We start from the raw sequence: 19952 nt of genomic DNA, 5'->3' as shown, positions 1-19952 counted from the left end.
CTATGTGGCTCACATTTAGTGAGTAGTTCCCATGTCCCACGTCTGTGGTAGGGGCTAGGCTATGACAACGAACAGATGGATGTCATGCCTGCCATCATAAAGCTATAGCAGGGCAGATAGCCAGAAAATAACCACACAGAAAATAAAGTATTACACATGGTAATAATAACAGGATTTGTAAAAAAGAGATGAAATTTTAAAAATTATGAGGTGGTGGGGATCTGCTTTAGACTGGGTGTTCTGGAAAGGCCTTTTTGAGGAGGGGACATTCAGTGACATTTCAGTGGAAGGTAAAAAAGGAAGGAACTGCCATATAAGTTGGAAAGAGGAGGATGTTTTGAGGAAATGAAAGGACACTCAACCCCATGTGACAGAAAGGTGGTGCTGTGGAGATTGTTCCGGAGATGAGACAGAGAAGCATGGGGCAGAGGCTAGATTGTGCAAAGAGAGTCTCCGGATTATTGGGGTCCTGTTTTACTCCACATCTCAACTTCTATGCAATTCCCACTCCTGTATCCTCAAACCTCGATCACCCAGAATGTTGCCAACAAGAGCAGTGCTTGTAGCCTAAGAGCTGCCTGCCCAGAGACCATCAGCCCCTTGCACTGCCCCTTCACTCTCTTTGGGGCTCAATTTTCCTACTGAAAAATCATTAGTATTTTCTTCCAAAGCGTTCATCTTTCATTGAACCACTACATGAGGCTTAAAAGAGGGGCTGTCATTCCTCTCCCTCTCTTCTCTTCTTTCTCCTTCTTTGCCTGGGCCAGGTGGGAGGGAGGGGACCCTGCACCTTGGGGCCAGACTACCATTAACAAAACTTCGGGGCCGGCCCAGTGGCTTAGGTGGTTGGGGCACCGTGCTCCTAACGCTGAGGTCACCAGTTCAATTCCCACATGGGCCAGTGAGCTGCGCCCTCTACAGCTAAGATTGTGAACAACGGCTCTCCCTGGAGCTGGGCTGCCATGAGCAGCCAAAGCTCGGTGTGTGCTGCTGTGGGCTATCATGTGCTGCCATGAGTGGCCGGTGGCCAGCATGAGTGACCGGCAGCCATCGTGAGCGGCTGGCAGCAGAGGAGAACTGCCATGAGCTGCTGTGAGCGGCCGACCGACGACTGGTGACTGGCTGCCTCAGCCGGGGGAGCAAGGCTCATAACACCAGCATGGGCCAGGGAGCTGTGTCCTACACAACTAGACTGAGAAACAACGGCTTGAACTGGAGTGGGGGGAGGCGGAACCAGAGTCAGGGGAGGTGGAAGAAAGGCAGAAAAAATAAAACTTCAAAGGGAAAAGAAATAAAACTTTGACTTCTTGTGGGGAAAAAAAAAAGGTACATGGGCAGGGTTGCTGTGAAGCCACTGTCGCTGGAGCTCAGAATGACCCCTCTTGTTTTTGCAGAAGGGAGGCACCTGGGTGGTGAGGGAGGCTGCAGCCAAGGAGCAGGTGCAGTGCGAGCACCGCCCCTACATCCTCAGCCCTCCCGTCACCTTCCCTCCCCGCGTGCCTCACCCGGGCTTTGTCCCTGCGCCGGTTATTGCTTTATTACTGTTTTCAGTCAGATATAATTCTGGCACTTTCTATAATCTCGATCTTTTCGTTGATACCAGATTTTTATACAAAGATTTGTATATAAAATGATTATGTACCCGCCAGAATACGTTCCCCAGCAATTAGAACATTTAAGATGCAGCTCCTTACACTCCTTCCGCACATCCCTCATTTATTACTTTTGAAAGTGTTTTGTGATTTTGTGTGTGTGTGGATGTGTTTACAAATCCAATAACAATTCTCATTTAGAGTTGCAAAACACGAAACCATTTTGAACCCCAACAGATGGCAGCTAAATGAAGTTTAATTAAAGAATGAATGCTTTGAATCAAATTACTTTAAAAAGTACAGTATATTGAGATTCTGGAGAGGTTGCATAAACAGCATCTGGGCTGTTCTGCAGAAAGCAGGGCCTGCTTGCGAGGAAACACTTGGGAAGGCGTCCGCATCGGAACAGGGGCTGAGCAAAGCAACCAGGCGGGTGGGTGGCCAGCGGCCCCCACGTTTGTCCTCTATCCTCTGTTCTCTGCCCTCTGCCTGGACACACCTGCCAAAGCCTAGAGCTCGCGAACAGGAGGGGAAACTGACACAGGCCACCGCTTGGTTCAAGGGTTTTGACGGTGTGTGTGTGTGTGTGTGTGTGTGTGTGTGTGTGTGTGTGTGTGTAATCCCCTCCTGATTTTATGGAATGAGGTCGGGGCGCCAAGGCTCGAGGATTTGCTGCACCAATACACTTAATTGCACGCGTCAGTAGTGAGAGTGAAAGGAAACGGGGGAGGCTCTGCAGGCCGCAGTGCCGCTGGATCGGGGTGCCCCGAACCTTCCCTTGGGCTCCCGCCTCTCCCAGCAGCCGCCGGGGGCGCAGGCAGAGCACCGCGAGCGCCTCCTTTCGCCTGCCTCGCCCGGCGGGAGCCACTTCCGGCTTTGGCCGCAGATCTGAGCCGCGGGGCGGGGGCGGCCCCGGCTGGTCTAGACTACCGAGAGGCGCCAGCCCGCCGCCGGGAGGGCTGCGGGGGCGCCAGGTGGACCCGATCCCCAGGCGGGCTGCAGGGAGGCCGGTGCCCAGGCTGCAGCCACTCACTGTTCAGTGGCTGCCGTGGAGAAGAAAGGGGACAAACGGTGGGATGAGAGGCAGGGGAGGGGGACGGACCCGGCCGGAGGAGCCTGGAACGCGGGGTTTAGAAGTTTGCACTCAGTGCTGTGGGGTAGGAAAAGCGTGGTCTTTAATTCAGGGAGAGGGTTAGATGAAGGACGGTTCCAGGAGAGGGGGCTGAAGACAAGGTGTCGGCTGTTATGCTGGCCTTGATTTCATGGGCAATTTCTGCCGTGGTGGTCAGTGTAGGGGGTCGACTTTCCGCTGATCTTGGAGAGAGGAAGCCCCGCCAAGAGCAGAAGCCCGAGGATGGAGTGGAGGGCCCTGGGGAGTCCTGGAGCCGCGGGATATGGGAGGAAGTGGTGACACGAGCAGAGAGAGGAAGAGTTTGGGTGGGATGTGCCAAGCTTGTGGTTTCTGACTTCTTGAATCTTTCCAGGAGGAAGCAGAGTCTGGAAGGCTGGAACAGGGCCTTGCCTCCCAGCTCTGGGGTGCGGGTCTGACCCAGAGGGCTGGCAGAAGCTCCTGGACTATTTGGATCACGTACTTAGCTGACTCAGAATTTGTTCCTCCGTCTTAGGCCTTTTTGCTGGACCTTGGCTGGCTCCTGTGGTTACTCCGATCCCTCCACGCCCCAGCACTCCTGTCCAATTGACCTTCAAGTTCTGTTGGCTGACCTTGTTATTCTCTATCTGGCCCAAACCACTGCCAGTTCTCACTGAACAACTGTAAGAGCCTCCCATGTGGTCTTCCAGCTTCTTCTCTCACCTCTGATGTTCTCTCTGCAGGAAGGCTGATGCTTCCAAAATGCATGGCTCTCCCCTGGTACCCTGTGCTGTGGTTCTCCCCAGAAACACACACACACACACACACACACACACACACACACACACACATGCATGCGCGCGCGCCTGCGAGAAAAAGGATGCAGCCTGGCCCGAGTAAACAGCTGGGTCAACAGAACCCAGGCAGCATTTCTGTCCCCACTCACCCCTTTCGTGTAACACCATTTTCACTGCCTGCTGACCACCCCCACCTATCCCTCCATTTCACCTCCAACCATTCTCCTCGAGCCCTCTGCTCCAGCGACTCCTCGTTCTCAAAGCTCCTTGCCTTTGCATGTGGGTCTCTCCTAGAACACTGTCTGCGCACCCCGCCCCACTTTGTCCCACCAACTGCTAATACGCTCTTCAGGTCTCAGCTTCAGGGATTGTTCACTGATTCTGCACTAGGTGAGGCTCTGCCTTGTGCTCCCAGGACACCCTGTCCTTCCCCATCAGGATACTAGGCCCACATGCCTATCTTCCCCCCGGGAGTGTGTGCCAGGCCAGTGTGCCAGGCCCTGGATGACGACCAGGCCCTTCTGACTTGTGTTTCTGCCTCCAGTCTTAACCCTCCTTCTACCTTTCCACTTGCCACCAAAGTGGTCTTTCTGAGACACAGCTGTGACCCATCCCTCTGCTGCTCAAATGCATTGAGCTTTATTAGATGTACCCCACCCTCCAGGCCCAAAGCAAAGCCCCTTCTCCAAGATGCTTTCCCTCCAGCCATGGAGATCTCACACTTGATCATGCTTGAGACGTTTGACCTCACCTGAGTCACTGGGGCTAAGATAGGCTCCTACCATGTGCTCCCTGAGGCCAAGGGACCAGTCCGGTACTTGGCCTCCCATGGCACATCATCCTGAGGTCACATGGGCCCAGCACCAGAGAAATGAGTGGAGTTTGCACCCAGAGCCCAGGGCCTACTGGTCAGAAACACCGCTTCTGCTATGGCAAGGACAGAAGGCATTGGCAGGCCAGCTGAGCTGAGTTTCCTGACCTCGTCCCAGGAATGGCTGCGGCCGCAATTCCAAAAGAGAACACTCAACAGTTAAGAGAAAAAGCAATGCTTTTTTTTTTCTTTTTTTTTACTTATTTAAAAAGGCCTTGGTGGCAGGAATATAGTGTAAAAATCATTGGAAAAACTAAAAGGCATTGATACATATTCGAATATACACTTTGTACATAAATTACATTTCCTTTAGTCTTTCTGAGTGAGGTTCTGATTCAGCACTGAGGTCTAGTAATTCAGAGGTCCCGGCAGCTGCACGTTCAGGCCGGCATAGTCCACCATGTACATTGGCCATTGCTAGAGAGAGGGGGACAAATGGTCCGGGTTAGGACTCTAGGTGACATGGAAAGAACACTAGAACACTTAGTTTTGCTTTCTGAAGGGCTTCCTCAGATGCTATTTATCTTGAGGCTGCTGAAGGCCAAGGGATGTGACCTGTCCAAGGTCACACACTTCACCAGTGGCCATGGAGCCTGGGCCAGAGCCTTCTGACCTGTTCCCACATATATCCCAGGGGCTAATCATGTGGACCAGACATGAAGGCCAGAGGGAAGTGGGGACTGGCTCGAAACAGGTGGTTACCCGAGCAACTCAGCCCTTCCAGGCCTCATGCGCCAAAGAAGCTGTCATGTCTTGGGGTGGGGTGGGGTGGGGTGGGAGGAGCTAGTGACCGTCTGTGTGCAGTCATACACCCAGGCGGGGAAAGGCCGACTGAACTCGGGGATTTTCCGGGAAGGTGTTGAAGGGGAACATGGTCAAAGGATAAAGAAATCCTAAAATCCACAAGAAAAAAAAAGTTCTGTAACTATGTATGGTGACGGATGTTAACTACACTTATTATGATCATTTCACAATATATACAGATACTGAGTCATGATGCTGTACATCTGAAACTAATAGAATGTTGTATGTCAATTACACGTCAAAAAAATAAAAAATCCTAAAATCTTTTCCAAATGTGTTCCAACAATGTCCCCACTTAGACTCAGGATTTCAAAGCTAGTATTTTGAAATCAGAAAGAACTTTCATGTGTATGCCCCCAATAAGGCTTTTCTCTTGAGTGAGAGAGAACCAAACCCAGCCACATGGCAGAACAGGCAGGATTTGCAGGTGCGGTTCTTCATCCACCACTGACCGCAGTGAGGATGCAGTCAGCCAGTCTCTGACGCTCCTTTTCCTCGTCTACACACTTCGGGTAATACGCATACCTCCTAGGGCTGTGCTGGGGCTGGGAGCAAATGATGGGAGCACAGAGATCAGCCTAGCATCTGACTGTCCCTGTCCCAGAACCTGGACTCTGCTTAGGGTCCTGCTCTGGCACTGCCGAGGGCAGTGGGCAGGTCCCTGCCTCTCCCAGTCTCAGCCTGCCCACCTGCCCAGTGGGGATGTGACTTCCTGCCCCTACAACTGTGAACCCTTGATGAGAGGGGCGGACTATCTCGTGGGGAGACCAGGCAGATGTGTCTGTGACCCCGAGGCTGCAGAGCCCACTCAGAGCCCAGTGCCTCCCCACAGCCCAAACCCATGCCCCACAGTGGAGGGTCCTGCCCGAGTGCAGGGCGAAGGCCAGAGAGAAGAGTGGTCAGGTCCAGATCTCTGCAACTTTACCACGAGTGAGATCTGGTTGGTGGATGCCACAGACTCCGGGTTGGAGGATGAGGAAGAGGAAGACGAGGAAGAAGAGGAGACAGAGTTCCCTTCGGAGACCCGCTTCCTCTTGCGCTTGGGGATGCTGCTGTCTTTGGCTGGTGGGAGAAAAAGTTGCTGACACTGGATGCCAAGGCCACTATCTCAGCCTCCCTGGCAGCCTTGGAGGAGGCCTTTGTTTTCAGGTTTTAAGTCCCTTCTCAGCATTCAAGGCTTCCAACCCACCCACTGAGGCCCATCTCTGCAGCCTCCTTCCCTAAGCAGGCCCCACAGCCCATTTGCCTCCCTCCTGCTCCTGCTCCTGCTCACCAGCCTGACTTGCTAATACTATATCCTCACCCCGCAGGCAGGCCTCCCCAGACCGTCTGGCCAGAGGGTCCTAGCCTCCCCAGAACCCAAGAGCTCCCTCTGGGGCCCTGCACCCCAGGGTGTAGAGCATGGCTTCCAGGGCAGCACAGACTTGGGCCTTGGGGAGAGTCACTCAATGTCCCCGCACCTTCATTTCCTTGTGAGTAGAATGTGCATAAGATCCTGCAGGGTTGTTGGGAGGCTCCCATGCGATAACATGCCTGGCCCCCGGTAAATGCTCAGAAACTGAGAACTGGTATCGATATTGCTACTGTTATTGCACACGTGTAATGACCCTGATAATGCTGTGACAGATGGCAGTCCACAGGTACAATGAGTGGACAGGCAGTGTCCCAGTGGAGGGGAAAAAAACCCTCCAGTTTAGAGTCAGAAGTCCTAAGTTCGAATTCCACTGCTGCTAATTACTAGCTGTGTGACCTTGGGAAATTGATTAACCTCTCTGAGCCAAAAGGGGATAACAGTGTGATGTGAGACTCAAAGGAAATTGTGGTGAAAGAACTCAGTGCCAAGCCCAGCGCAGAGCAGGACTCAGCACGTGTTTGTTGCTGCTGAATTAAATTAATGTGAATATGTAAGACTTATACAAAAGATTTGTAACTGTGTGCTACCTAAGTGGGGTTTGAGGCTTGACTGAGTGGACAGGTTACTGAGTAGAAACCTAACACAGCCCACCAGAGGGGTCTTAATGACACAGTGTGAGGGCAGCCTGGGTCCAGGGGGCAAACGTTTGTCTAACTGGTGAAGAAAAACCAGAGCCTGGGGGCTGTGTTGTGGTGTAAATAGAGACCCCGGGAAAGAAAAGGCTTGGAGGCAGGGGGAGCCTGGCTATGAGTTAGAGAGGAGGGAATTTTGTGGGAGGCATCCGCTTGCCTGGGCCGTCTGGATTCCATCTGTATTTGCAGGGCACATACTTATACAAGACCTGGGCTTTTACACTCTTTCAGTTCGCAGGAACCTAGGAGACCGTTTTCACCTCCACGTGAAAGTCAGAGGTGTTGGCCCAGGGCTGTGGCCAGCCCGGGTCACCATAGGAGCCTAAAGATGGCCCTGGTGTGGGAGTAGTAGATGTAGGTGATGGCATGTGCCCTCTGATAATTTGTCCCAGACTCACCTCCTCCCTGAGGCCTCCCCCGTCTCTGTCTTTGACCTGGGAGCAGCTTCCAAACCTGCTCACCTCCCTACCCCAGGTGCCTGGTGCCCTGCCTGGCACGTGGCCTGTTGGGCTGTGCCACTCCAGGCAGTGGAGCTGCAAATGAACCAGGACCCAAGTGGAGTTGGGACCTCAGGTTTCGACTGGGGTGGGGAGGCCTTGCTAAATCCCATCACTGTCCCCACTGAGCAGCCACAGTGGCCTGCAGCCCACAGTGGCCGGGGGTTCAGATAGATGGTCTGGACACAGGGCTCTAGGCAGCCACCAACTCACTATGTGGCAAGTCTCTTTCCCTCTCTGGGCCTCTGTTTCCCAGATGTACAATGAGGGTGTACCTCCCAATCACCCAGGGGTCCATCCTCTCACGTTCTATCGCACATTTTCTCAATCAGAACCATTGTACCAGACAACGTCCCAGGTGTCTGCAAACCAAAAGGTTCTAAAAGTGCAGTGCTGGTGCCCTGCAAACGCAGGCAGAATCAGGAGGGTCCAGCCAGTTTCAGGCAGCACTTGCCTGCCTTACATCTGCCAGTCACACGTCACCCCTTCGTTCCCCAGGTGGCTTCCAATTATCCTACCTGACGTCCCTTCCTCCTGACTCCAGCCTGCCTCTCATTCTCTCCCTCTAGCTGATCTGACACCATCAGCCATACTGTGGCAGGGCCCCCCTCCGAAGGGCACCTGCAGGCTTCCTGGGGCCTCTGGGAATACTGGCCCTGCAGAGGGAGATCTGCAGCTCCCCGGAGAGGTACTTGGTGGAGGGAGCATACATTTTTCTCTCGGTGGTCACCACAGACTGGTCCCTGAGAGGTAGAAGGGTGGCTTCTTCAGCCTCTGATTTACCTGGTACCTTGGTGTCATTGCAGATTTCTGCAAAAGGTCTGAAAAAGAAAGAAATGAGGTGCCAGTTAGAAAATGAGGTTTTCTCTTCTTCTCACCTGCTCCCTGAATATGGGCGACGTCTCTCAAGAGATGAAATGCTGCTGCTGCTGGAGTGCCACAGGGGTGAAAACGGTCAACACCTCCACGGAGCAGGCAGTGCTGTGCCAGGCAAATCGCCCCTTGGGGTCTGCTTTCCTCAGCTACAAAGCGAGGGTATTGCCTGACCAAGTGATCAGAAATATGTGCCTAGATTTATACAAATGGATATTCATTACAATATTCGTTTTTATATCTTTTAATGTTATGGATTATTTTACTTGCAGCATTATTTATATGATCTACCCACAAAAACAGACTCAACCCAAATGTCCATCAGTAGAGGACAATATGGTCCATGTGTACAGTCATTAAAGGGAATTGTCGTGGACATGTGGTAACGCTCAAGTGCATTCAAGACAGCCAGACAGGAGACATCAAGTTTTATTTACCGTCTACTGATAAATATTGTATGAGCTCAGTTTCATTTTCTCCCAAAGCATATCTAACAGGCATTAAAAGAAAAGTGGAAACGTGGTGGAGCGGCCGGTTGCTCAGTTGGTTAGAGCGCGGTGCTCTTAACAACAAGGTTGCCGGTTTGATCCCCAAATGGGCCACTGTGAGCTGCGCCCTCCACAACTAGATTGAAACAACTACTACTTGACTTGAAGCTGATGGGTCCTGGAAAAACACACTTAAAATAAATAAACGTTTAAAAGAAGGGAAAAAAAAGTGGAAACATGGAAGGAAAACCCCAGAATGTCCTTGGTGATTCTCTCTGGGAGGTCCACCTGGAGGGCGGGGTGGCATTTTCTTCTATGGTTTCCTGTATTTTTCTAGTAGTTACTTCAGGGAGTGGACTGTAGGTGGGAGAGGGGCGAAAACCTCTACTTTTCATTTGAGACTTTTCTGAATACCGGTAATTTGGGATTTTTTGGACCCATGCAAATATTATTTTAATTTTAAAACATCTAATATAAAATTGAAAAGAAAATACGTGTAGAGGAAAAATATGGAAGAAACATACCAAAGCATTAACTCTGCAGAGGAGAGTTACGGGTTATCTTTTTTTCTATTTTTTTGGATTTCCCTAGTTTGCTGCGTGTATTGTTTTTAAATCTGAAAACATTAAAATAAACTATTTTATTTTATTTTTATAAAAAGACTATAAGGGGGGAGCCGGTTGGCTCAGTTGGTTGGAGCACAGTGCTCGTAACACCCAAGTCGCCGGTTCAATTCCCACATGGGCCAGTGAACTACACCCTCCACAACTAGATTGAAAACAACGACTTGACTTCAAGGTGATGAGTCCTAGAAAAACACACTGTTCCCCAATATTCCCCAATAAAAATAAAATAAAATAAACAGACTATAAGGATATATGGTAAAATAGGAACAGTGGTTATCTCTGGATAATGAGAGTACTGAATGAACGTTATTTTCTATAATAAATATATTAAAATGGGTAAAAATTAATGATAGTCAGAAAGGCAAACTTAATTAAAATTTTAAAAATAAACGAACACCCATGAATTGAGACTATGTGTTTCAGTAGAAAGGGGTTGTAATCAGGACACCTGGTGCTATAGGCTGAATGTTTTGGCTTTCCCCAAATTCCTATATTGAAACCTAACCCCCAATGTGATGGTATTAGGGGGTGGGGCCTTTGAGAGGTGATCAGGGCATGAGGGTGGAGCCCTCACGAATGGGATTAGTGCCCTTATAAAAGAAGCCCCAGAGAGCTCCTCTGTCCCCTCCGCCACGTGAGGACACAGCGAGAAGATGGCCAGGAAGTGGGCCCTCACCAGCCTCAGAATCTGCCGGTGCATTCTCAGCTTCCAGAACTATAATAAGAAACACATTTCTGTTGTTTAAGCCACCCAGTCTGTGGTATTCTGTAATAGCACCCTGGATAGAGTAAGTACCGGTCTGGAGCCACGCTGACCCACTGTGACTTACGCTGCCCCTTTCCTTGCTCTGGGTATCAGTTTCTTCATGTTTAAGATGAGAGTATTAAATTATCAAGTCTCCTGGATTCTGTGCAAGTGCATCACAAGCCTCCCTCTCTCTCTCTCTCTCCCTCCGCTCCCCCTCCTCCCCTCAACTCCTGGCTGGGACTCCTTGGCGATTCCCCTCCAGAATCCATGCAGCAGCCTTCCCTACTCTGACATCCTGTCCAGATGCTGGGGGCACTCACTGGAGCTGGTTGATGATGACCATTCGGACGTGCTCTCGGGCCTTCAGGATCTTCTCCAGCCGGTGGATGTCGTACGTGTTGGGGTTCCGGAAAGGGATGTCATCGGGCAGGCCTGTGACCTCAACGGCATCTGGGCTGTCTCGGATCAGTTTGTATGGGACGAGCACAGGTCGGTTCAGGCCCAGGGCCTCACCTGGAAGGCACAGGGGGTCAAGACAAGGGCAGGATATCCCCTGTGAAAGACCAAGCCCTCTGGGAAAGGGCTGGAACCTGGCATGGCCCAGCTCAGAAGCCACCACACCCCTGAGAGAGTTTAAAAGTCAACACACACACCATTTAAAAAAATCCAATTAGCAAAACTAAAAATCTAATACCCAGTGCTCATAACGAAATAAATACCGGCACATGTGTGCCTGGTTCAACGATGTGTTAAATGTGCACACCTAGAAATGACAAATGAGAACTTGATGTCTGCTTAAGATCCACTACTTATGTATTAGAAAAAAGTAAGTACTTCTGTATGTATGGATAAAATAACATGATGTTTTGAATTTGTTTTAAAGTACTAGAAATCTCAAAGTGAGTCTGTGGAAATAGATAAATAAGATTGGTAAAGTGTGGTAATCACAGAAGCTGGCTTTGGGGTATATGGTGGGCCATTATGTCATTCTTTCTGTTTTCGTGTGTTTGAAAATTGGTTCCAAAATAAAAAGTGAAAAAGACAACAGTACAAACCACAGAGCCTTTCCATTACTCTCAAAATGAAACCCTAAGTCACGTCAGGCCTGCCCTCCTCTCCCCCACTTGCTTGGTTGCTCTGGGCCCTCTGGGCTTCTCGCTGGTTCCCCATCATGCAGCTGCTCCCTCTGCCCGGGAAGCTTTCCCTCGAACGTTTGTCCTCTCTTGACATTAAAGTCTCAGCTAAAATCTCCTTCTTCAAGGGGCTTTCCTGTTCATTGAGCCAGAGAGGCCCTGCACCCCACCGCCTACCCCTCAGCGCTCTTGGTCACATGACTGCATTTTCTCCTTTTCCTTTCTCACTCTCTGAAATTTTTCTTTTAAAAATTTTACTATTATGTCTCCTGTGCTACAATGCAAAACGGAGATCATAATACTAAGTTCATCACAAATAAAATGTACGTAGTGCAGCTGTACAGCCCAGGCCTCATTAACCTAGAAAGTACTGTATCGTTTGTAACTCTATTGTTAACCGTCCCACCCTGGGTTCTGCCCTGGCACCCTGGCTGCCTTCAGCACAGGGCCTCGCATCTCCTGGCTCTCGTCTATTCCACGTCCATCTCCCTCCGTAGAGTCTGAGCTCCCTGACGGTGGGAGCAGACTCCTTCCCCTGGAGTCCTCAAGGCTAAGTGCCTGTGGGCAGAAGGGTATCTGCATGAACAAGCTCTTGGCCATGGGCCATGGCTTCTGCCGTGCAACCCAGCCCTAGAGGAATAGAAATGCTGACTGCAGTCGCTGCCCCTTTGTACCACAAATTGGGGCTCTTTTAGTCACGGGCAGAACTTTGTCTCCAGGGAGTAGCAGGCCAGCTGGGGGCAGCCAGAGGCGAGGCTGGCTGCAGAGGGAGGACGGGCCACCTAGGAAGGCTGGCCCCACAGACCTTCCCCCCGGGCACTGACCGTATTTCTCATTGAAGAGCTCCTTCACCTGCTCCCGCAGGATCACCTTCTCCCCGAGTCTGTTGGCGTCATCTTCGTCTGTAAGAGGAACACAAGGGAGCATGAGGGGACGCACCAGCTCGGCCACTGGACCTGCTCCTTCTCATGCGACGTCCCTGCATCTCACCTGCTGGAGCAGTCTCTCCAGGACCTCCCCACACCCCTGCAGCCAGTTTCTGGCCGCAGCTGTCTGTGTGCATATCCACCCATCCATCCCAAATTCTCTGAACAGCTCCCCCAGCACATGTCCAATGTCAGGCATGGAGCACCCCAGGAGAGGGAGGCAGAGCCCCTCCCCCAAGGAACTCACAAACTAGAGGGGGTGGCACACAGTCAAGTGTAACAGGAGACACCTCCAGGGAGATGTGGGCAGGAATCTGGGTGCTCACCCCATCTGTGTAAGTCTGGGGAGGCCCCCTGGGAAAGCAGGGTGTCTAAGTGGTCTCTCAGATGGCAGGCACAAGTCTGTGATGGATGGAGTGGGGCTGCGGAAAAAAACTCAGGCAGAAGGATCGGCCCACACACGGCAGCAAACGGTGGAAGGTCACAGCATGTTGGATGCAGCTGAAGCACAGGGCGGTGTGAGGGGAGGCCCAGCTGTGGGCACTGGTGTGATCCAGCTGGGCGAGCAGGCACCTACCCTGGCTGCCTTGCAGACCAAGAGCCCCAGGCCTGTGGCGGGGAGTCAGAGCACCTTGAGTGTGGGTGCTGCCCATTGCCCAGGGCGGCCCTTAGTGGGCACTATTGCTTGGACCCTGTGCTGCCTTCACTCCTCTCCTCAGCCTATAGTAGCTGGGGTCAGGGGAGCCCCAGAGACAGAGCCAGGGCCGGGCTGGGGGATGTGGAGTGGGAGAGACCATGGGAGGAATGGGACGGAGCGGGTGCTGGCCCGGGCAGCCAGGCTTGTGGCCGCTCAGGGACGGAGCTCGAGTTCCAGGAAGGGCACTTTGCACACCACACAGTAACCACACTGGGACGGGGGTGGAGCTGGACACAGGCAGGGAGCCCGGGCCTGGGAGAGAAGGGGCAGAACAGACAGAATGGATTTGTGGAGACAAACAACTCCTGGTTTTATCTGGAAAATGGCACAGAGCTCAGCGCCATTTAGGAGGCGTCTCCCAGGCAGAGGCTCTGTGCCTCTGTGTCTGCTGTCCCTGCCTGCACACCACACCCCGGGGGGGGGGCACAGCCCTTGCCATGAACCTACTACCTGGGAGTAGCCCGTGCCGTCTGGGGGCTGCCCCTCAGGTCAGAGAGCTTTCGGCACTGCCCGATGCCCTTCCTCCCAGCAGTCTTTCACCCCCTGCCCTGCGCCGCCCAATTCCTGCTGTCCCTTGTCCGGTCCCTTTCATGGCCACAGTCCTGACTCTGGAATCTAGAGCTGCCATGTCTCGGAGATCCCGCATCTTTCTTCAACCATAACCAACCTGAGACACTGCAAACATCAAGCATCCCAGCCAACAGCTTCCTCTTGTGTCCCCATATTGGCAAGTGAATAGCCCTTCTCAGCTACACCAAGACCCCAAACTCAGCCCCCCTGGGACCCTCCTTCCTACACGCAGCCCCTCCAGGTGGTTTTCAGGACCCTAGATATGGCAAGAATTGACCTGACCCTTCTCCAGGTCCCAGGCAGACTACTGTGTCAGAATTCTGGGCCCAGGGCCACCTTGAGCCGACAGGGAGGCAGAAATTTCTACCTACCCCCTTGTCCCTAGGAATTCCTCTGGTGGCCAGGATTCTGCACAGGCGCACTACACAGGACACGGGAAGGAGGACCTGGATTCACACCAGTGGGTGCCAGATGCTCTGCTGGCAGCTCTCCCAGACACGAGATTGGCCCCCTCTCACCACAGCCAAGGACACAGAGGCTCGGAGAGGTTAAGAAACTTGCCCAAGGTCACACAGCTGCTAAGTACCAGGAACACTGTCTGACCCTCTACTATGAACCCTGGGTTTCCTAAAGTCTCTGTTCCCCCATCTGTAAAAAGAAGAGTTGATTTTTAAGGTGTTTCCTCTACATCTCTTGCTTTATCAGCTCACAGTTCCACATCTCGTCTCCTCGAGCCCAGGACAGGGCTGCACTCGACAAAGCCTGCTGGATTAAAAGTGGGCAGCACTGGAAGACGAGCCCGACGCAGGTTGCCGTGGTTGCCGCACACGGCCGTCTCTGTGCACTCGGGTGTGTCTGAGAGTGCACACGCCTCACGCGCCCACCCCGCCTGCCCCTCGAGGCTCCTGTTGCTGTGTGGGTGGGGAGAGGCCAAGACGAGGCTGCCCTGCCTTGGGAGAGGTGAAGCCAGGCCCCAAAAGAGCTCCGAGCTTGGAGTCAGAAACCTGGGCTTGTGGGTCATGTGACGTCACATCTCAGTGTTCCTGCTCACTGCTCATTTGTCCCCTGAACAGGTGTTTCAGAAGCACGGTCCCACTTGGACGCGGTCCTGTTCCTGGGCGTTTAACAGAGCACAGAAAACAGCCCTAGCTAGAGGCAGGAGATGGTAAGGAATAGGAATGCTTGGGGACACGCTGGCTTTGAACACGCCAGTGCAGGGCCCTGGGAGCATGTGGGGGACCCAACCCAGAGGGGGTCAGGGAGGGTTTCCAGAGGAGGCAATGGCTGTGTGGCCTCATCTGCACAGGGACTCCAGGCCTCCTGTGGGCGCGCAGCACGTTAAAAGATGTGAAAACTTTCCCCTCTCCTTCCAAGTCCTGCCTGGGCTGACGGGCAGAGCACCTTCAAATCAGGCTGCAGCTGACAGGGAGAAATGACACCATGAGGCGGCCTACAGGAGGTGCGTTAGGGTCCTAAGCAGTAAACCGGAAATGGCGGGCTCAGTTAAATGTCAGGAGAGTGGGACCAGGGCTGCCTCAGGGACGGTGGTGGCACTGGGAGGTGTCCTGAACCCTCTGGTAGTACCGAGAATAAGCACAGTTGCTGCTGTGTACCAAGCACAAGCGATGTGAAGACTGTGCCAGGCCCACAACACATGTCATCACTGGGTTCTCCTGGCTCAGTATCAGGCCTCAGAGAGGGTGCTCTTGGCTTTTCCCCACCTCTCTGTTTTTACTGAATTTGGAGGAAGAAGTTCCATTTTTCTTAAAGGATCAGCTGAATGAATACGGCTGGGGAGGTTCTGGTGGGGGCTTGAGGGGAGCGTGCCCTGCCCCTCTGGGTACTCAGAAGAAACAGGAGGCAGCTCCTTGCGCTGTGTGGCCAAGGGACTGACCCACTTTTTGGGAGGGGACCCGAAGCAGAGGTGAAGGAGCTCCCGCACGTCTCTCTGCTCCCGCCCCCATCCTACCCAGCTCCATGCAGGGGAGAGGGTAACATGTCAATCTGAACACTCGTGACGTGGCTCGGAGGTGCGCAGGACAGAGCTGGTCTCCACTCCCCTGATGTGAATCGTGACCACTCTCCATAGCCGATGAAGCTTGCCCCAGCACCCTGGTGACCCCCGGGGCGAAGAGTGGGCGAGGGAGTGGAGCTACACTCCCTGGTCTGAAGGCCACCTATTACTGTTCTGAACTCTGAGTCAGCAAACCTATTCTGGGGGGATCTTCCTGAGCTCCCTGTACCCAGGGTGGCTGTAAAAGTCACCAGTAGCTGCGAACACTTCAGAACATTTCCCATTTGGAAACGTCATAGCAAGGGCTCAGTGTGGTGTGTGTGTGTGTCCTTCATGTACCTGCGTGAATGCCTGTGTACTGTGGGGAGGAAGGGGGTCCCCAGGCGCAGTGACAGGGAAGGTCGCTGGCCCAGCAGACTGCAAGGCAGTCTTGATTGTACCCTAATGCTGTGCGATGCTTGAAATCACTCAGTCTCTCTGGACTTTAGTTTCTACATCCTTCAAAGGGGCATCCTGGCCTGTTGGGAGGATCCAATAATATCACATATAAAAAAGTTCAAGGTCTCATGCCATCCAAGATGTTGATGTTAGTACTAAATCAATGCCTCAATTACCCTGTAGCCTCAGAAACTTAAATTTTACACGAGACTCTTGCAGATAAAGGAAATTTATTCTCTCTGAGTTTGTTTTACCCATTTTGGGTAGAACGTTTTCTAAAACGCCCTGGTCTTATTAAGCACACAATGGGGGTCGGGGGAGGTCACCCTCATGATCTGCGCCCTGGTGCCATCCAGAGAGTGCTGCTGAGCCTGCCCCTGCAGCAGTGACCTGCACCCCAGGGCCCCTGCCCCATCCTGCCGCCTTTATCCGGCCACTTCCTGCTCATGCGTTTCCCGGTCTCCTGTGTCTCATACTGTCTGCCCCAGTAGCTCTCATCTTGTCCCTTCTAATCTGCTGTTAGCCTGGGATTAACTGAATTCTGCCTAGGGAAAGAAAGCAACCAAGCTTATTAAATCACAGCCATGCTGGGTACACAATTTGAAGCCAATCAGCTCGGGGTGATGCCTGGGGTAGCACCACAGCCCTCTCTGGGGCAAAGTACAAGAGCCCTGAACAGCCTGGCCTTTCTCTGCCGGGTCTGAGGCTGCAGCTCAGACTGAGGACTGTAGGCTGGTTGTGATCACAAACACACGCACAGAGGCAGCCAGCAGCGACCGAAGGGCTGCATAGGGGGAGACAGATCTGTCCAGAGGGTGGAATAAATATCCCTCCTTTCCCCTCTCTGCCCGGCCTGGGCTGGGAGATCCAGGCAGGACGGAGGTCCGGGCAGGCCTGGCCCTCCAGGGACAGAGGGTGGGTGGGTATCTGGAATGCTCCACTCTGGCGGCACAGCTGCCTCTGGCAGGGAGCCGAGGTGGGGGTGAGGGTGGGGGACCACCAGAAGGGCCACATCCCTCTCTCAGGCCTGCAGCTCGTACAATACCTCCCTTTCCTGGCACCAGACATATGCCAGAATAAGAAGGTGCGCTTGGGTTCACCTTGTAGCCCCTTCTTGGGCCTGCACGTTGGTGCAGCAGGAATTCCGTCATCTGTTTTACAGATGGAGAAACTGAGGCTCAAGAGAGGGGATGGCTATGCTGCAGTGGGGTGGAGGCCCTTTCCCAGGCCGTGATCTCATGTACCCAAGAGAAACTTGTACACGTGTGAAAAGAAACATGTTCAAGGACGCGACCAGCAAGGTCATGGAACAACCCAAGTGGCTGAGGACAGGAAAGATAAAACTATGGTGGAACAGTCACTGGGTGGAATATGATGGACCAGTGAAAACAAACGAGCTATAGCTACACATTTCCACGTTATGTTACAGAAGGTTACGTGACAAAATCAAGTCCCAGACTTGCTACAACAGCATACCTTGGCCAGAAAAGTAAAAAACAAGCAAATGAAACAATTTTTGTTCAGGAAAATGCTATATGCAATAGAACCATTTAAAAAAATCAACCTGTGAACAATGATTATATCATGGGAGAAAAACAGCCATAAAAGACATTTTGGGGAATTTGAATATAGACTGTCTATTAGATGAGAGGGAGCTGCTAAGTTTCACGAGTGTTATAATAGTACTGTGGGTATGTAAAATAGCACTGTTCTGAGGCGACGTGGGAGACTGTGTTGAAATATTTAGGCGTGAAGAGTCAAGATGTCTGCAGCTTACTTCAAATGGAGAAAGAGACAGAGACACAGAAATAAATGGGGAGGGGTCTGCATGTGGGGGAGAGAGAGGGAGGGAAGAGAAAGGGAAACATGGCAAAATATTAAGAATGAGTGAATCCAGAGAAAGGATATATGGACAGTCATTATACTTTTCTTCCATTATTTTCCTGCAGTTTTGAAATTTTGGAGGCAAAAACCAAGAGAATGACACACACAAAATTCAGGATATTTGTTCTAGGGAGAGAGGAGGACAGGATGAGGGAGAGCACGTGGGCAGGTGTACGTTTTTTGCACTGTCCTAATTTTCAGACGGGTGCCGGGTTCAGGGGTGTCCTTTGTAGGATGTATTAACAAGTGAGTAGACAAATATGAGGGGATATGAATGAAAGAATAAAAATAAATAAACTGCAATGTGGTCTTCTGGATTGGATTCCGGAATATAAAAAGGACATTAGTGGCAAAACTGATGACGTCGAAATAAAGTGTATTGGTGCATTGCACCAATCCATGCTAATTTCTTAGTTTTGACAAATGTACCGTGTTATGTAAGATGTTAACATCCTACATAGTCAGGCAGTATTTGGGAACTCTACTACCTTTGCAATTATTTGTAAATTAAAAATTGTTTCAAAATAAAGTTACAGCAATCACTTGATGATTACCTGCAGAGACCAGTGGCAGAACGATGGACGTGATCAGTGCACAAGGTCCACTGCGGAGGGAAGAAAGCCTTCTCTGACAGTTCCCTCAAGCCGGGCTCTGTGTCCCTTTCAATCCATCTCCCTTCCCAGGGGTGGGGGTAGGGGGCCACACCCACTGGGGCAGGTGCTCTGTGTTCCTCCCTGGAGCCCAGCCGTCTGGGCTAGAACAGTGGCTGACAGTGGGCTCTCTGGCTGGAGCCTCCCCTGTTGGGGCTACCAGGCCCTTCCACTGTCCCCTGAGCTGCCAACACCGGGAAGCAAATCCCACATCTGCCTATTACATGCCCCCTGGAGACTGTGCTGGAAACGTACACAGTGACGTCCTTTATTCCTCACGACAAGCCTGACCTTTAGGTGTTGTGTCCCCCATCGTATAGATAAGAAAGCTGGGGCTCATAGGAGTCAAGGTGCCTTTTGAAAGCCACCAAGGACCGTGGTCTGCAATCGGTGGCACTAGGATTTGAACCCAGGTCTTTCTGACCCCTGGGAACTGCATTCCTGTCTGAGAACAGCCCAGCACCTTCTGTCCTGCAGCCCTATGGCTGGGCAGAGCAGGCACCAGGTTTTGTCTTGGGGGTCTGTCCTGGACAGACAATCCTGGGGCCAGATGCATGCATGGCCTTTCCCGAGGAAAACTGCCTCCTTCCCTCTCTCCTTTCCCTTCCTCCGAGGTCCCAGCAACACAGCTGACCCAGCCAGGGACAGCACTGACCCAAGGCCGGCCAAGGCCCAGGCAGAACTGTGGCCACACTGCCAGGCCCAGAATATTGTGTGCACAGCACCATGAGCAGGGCATCAGCGCCTTCTCCTGGGAAAGGGGACACGTTTGGGCAGGTGACCGCATAGGCTGGGGCAGCGAAGCTGCACGCTGTCCTACGTCCCCTAGATGGTTCTGAGAACACGTCCTCACAATGTGCAGCAGCAGCGGCCCAGGCTACAGCCGACTACAGCAGCATGGACGCTCCATGGGGGCTGAGGCTGTGGTCTGTTTTCCGCTGTCCGTTCACGATTACAGCCCCAGCATCTACAATAATGCCTGACACATTATAGGCACCCATTCAATGTTAGAGAAATCAAGCTCTCACGTGCCAGGCACTGTTCTTGGATCTTTGCATGGATTCGCTCACTGAATCTCTGCAACAACCCATGAGGTGGTATCTATGAGCATGTCCACTTTACAGGTGAGGAGACGGGAGGAGGAGCAGCGACCTGTCCCAGGTCACACAGTGAGGGAGTGGGGCAGCCAGGATTCACCCCCGGCTCCC

At 52.3% G+C, this 19952-nt stretch overlaps 1 protein-coding gene across 1 annotated transcript in view; it reads right to left on the bottom strand.

The window, feature by feature from the left end:
* Positions 1 to 4555: 4555 nt before the first annotated feature.
* Positions 4556 to 19952, bottom strand: part of GTF2IRD1 (GTF2I repeat domain containing 1) — a 102755-nt gene continuing 87358 nt past the window's right edge. The window contains exons 23-27 of the mRNA XM_033110823.1: positions 12390 to 12467; positions 10753 to 10945; positions 8481 to 8518; positions 6080 to 6216; positions 4556 to 4767 (exon numbers count right to left, since the gene is read on the bottom strand). Of these exons, the coding sequence (XP_032966714.1) occupies positions 4699 to 4767; positions 6080 to 6216; positions 8481 to 8518; positions 10753 to 10945; positions 12390 to 12467 (515 nt within the window). The 3' untranslated portion in view covers positions 4556 to 4698. The remainder of the gene's footprint in view (positions 4768 to 6079; positions 6217 to 8480; positions 8519 to 10752; positions 10946 to 12389; positions 12468 to 19952) is intronic.

The sequence above is a fragment of the Rhinolophus ferrumequinum genome, chromosome 7 (genome assembly GCF_004115265.2).
Source record: "Rhinolophus ferrumequinum isolate MPI-CBG mRhiFer1 chromosome 7, mRhiFer1_v1.p, whole genome shotgun sequence".
Classification (NCBI taxonomy): domain Eukaryota; kingdom Metazoa; phylum Chordata; class Mammalia; order Chiroptera; family Rhinolophidae; genus Rhinolophus; species Rhinolophus ferrumequinum.
Note: the sequence above shows the minus strand (reverse complement) of the source record. Positions and strands in the feature narration are given on the sequence as shown.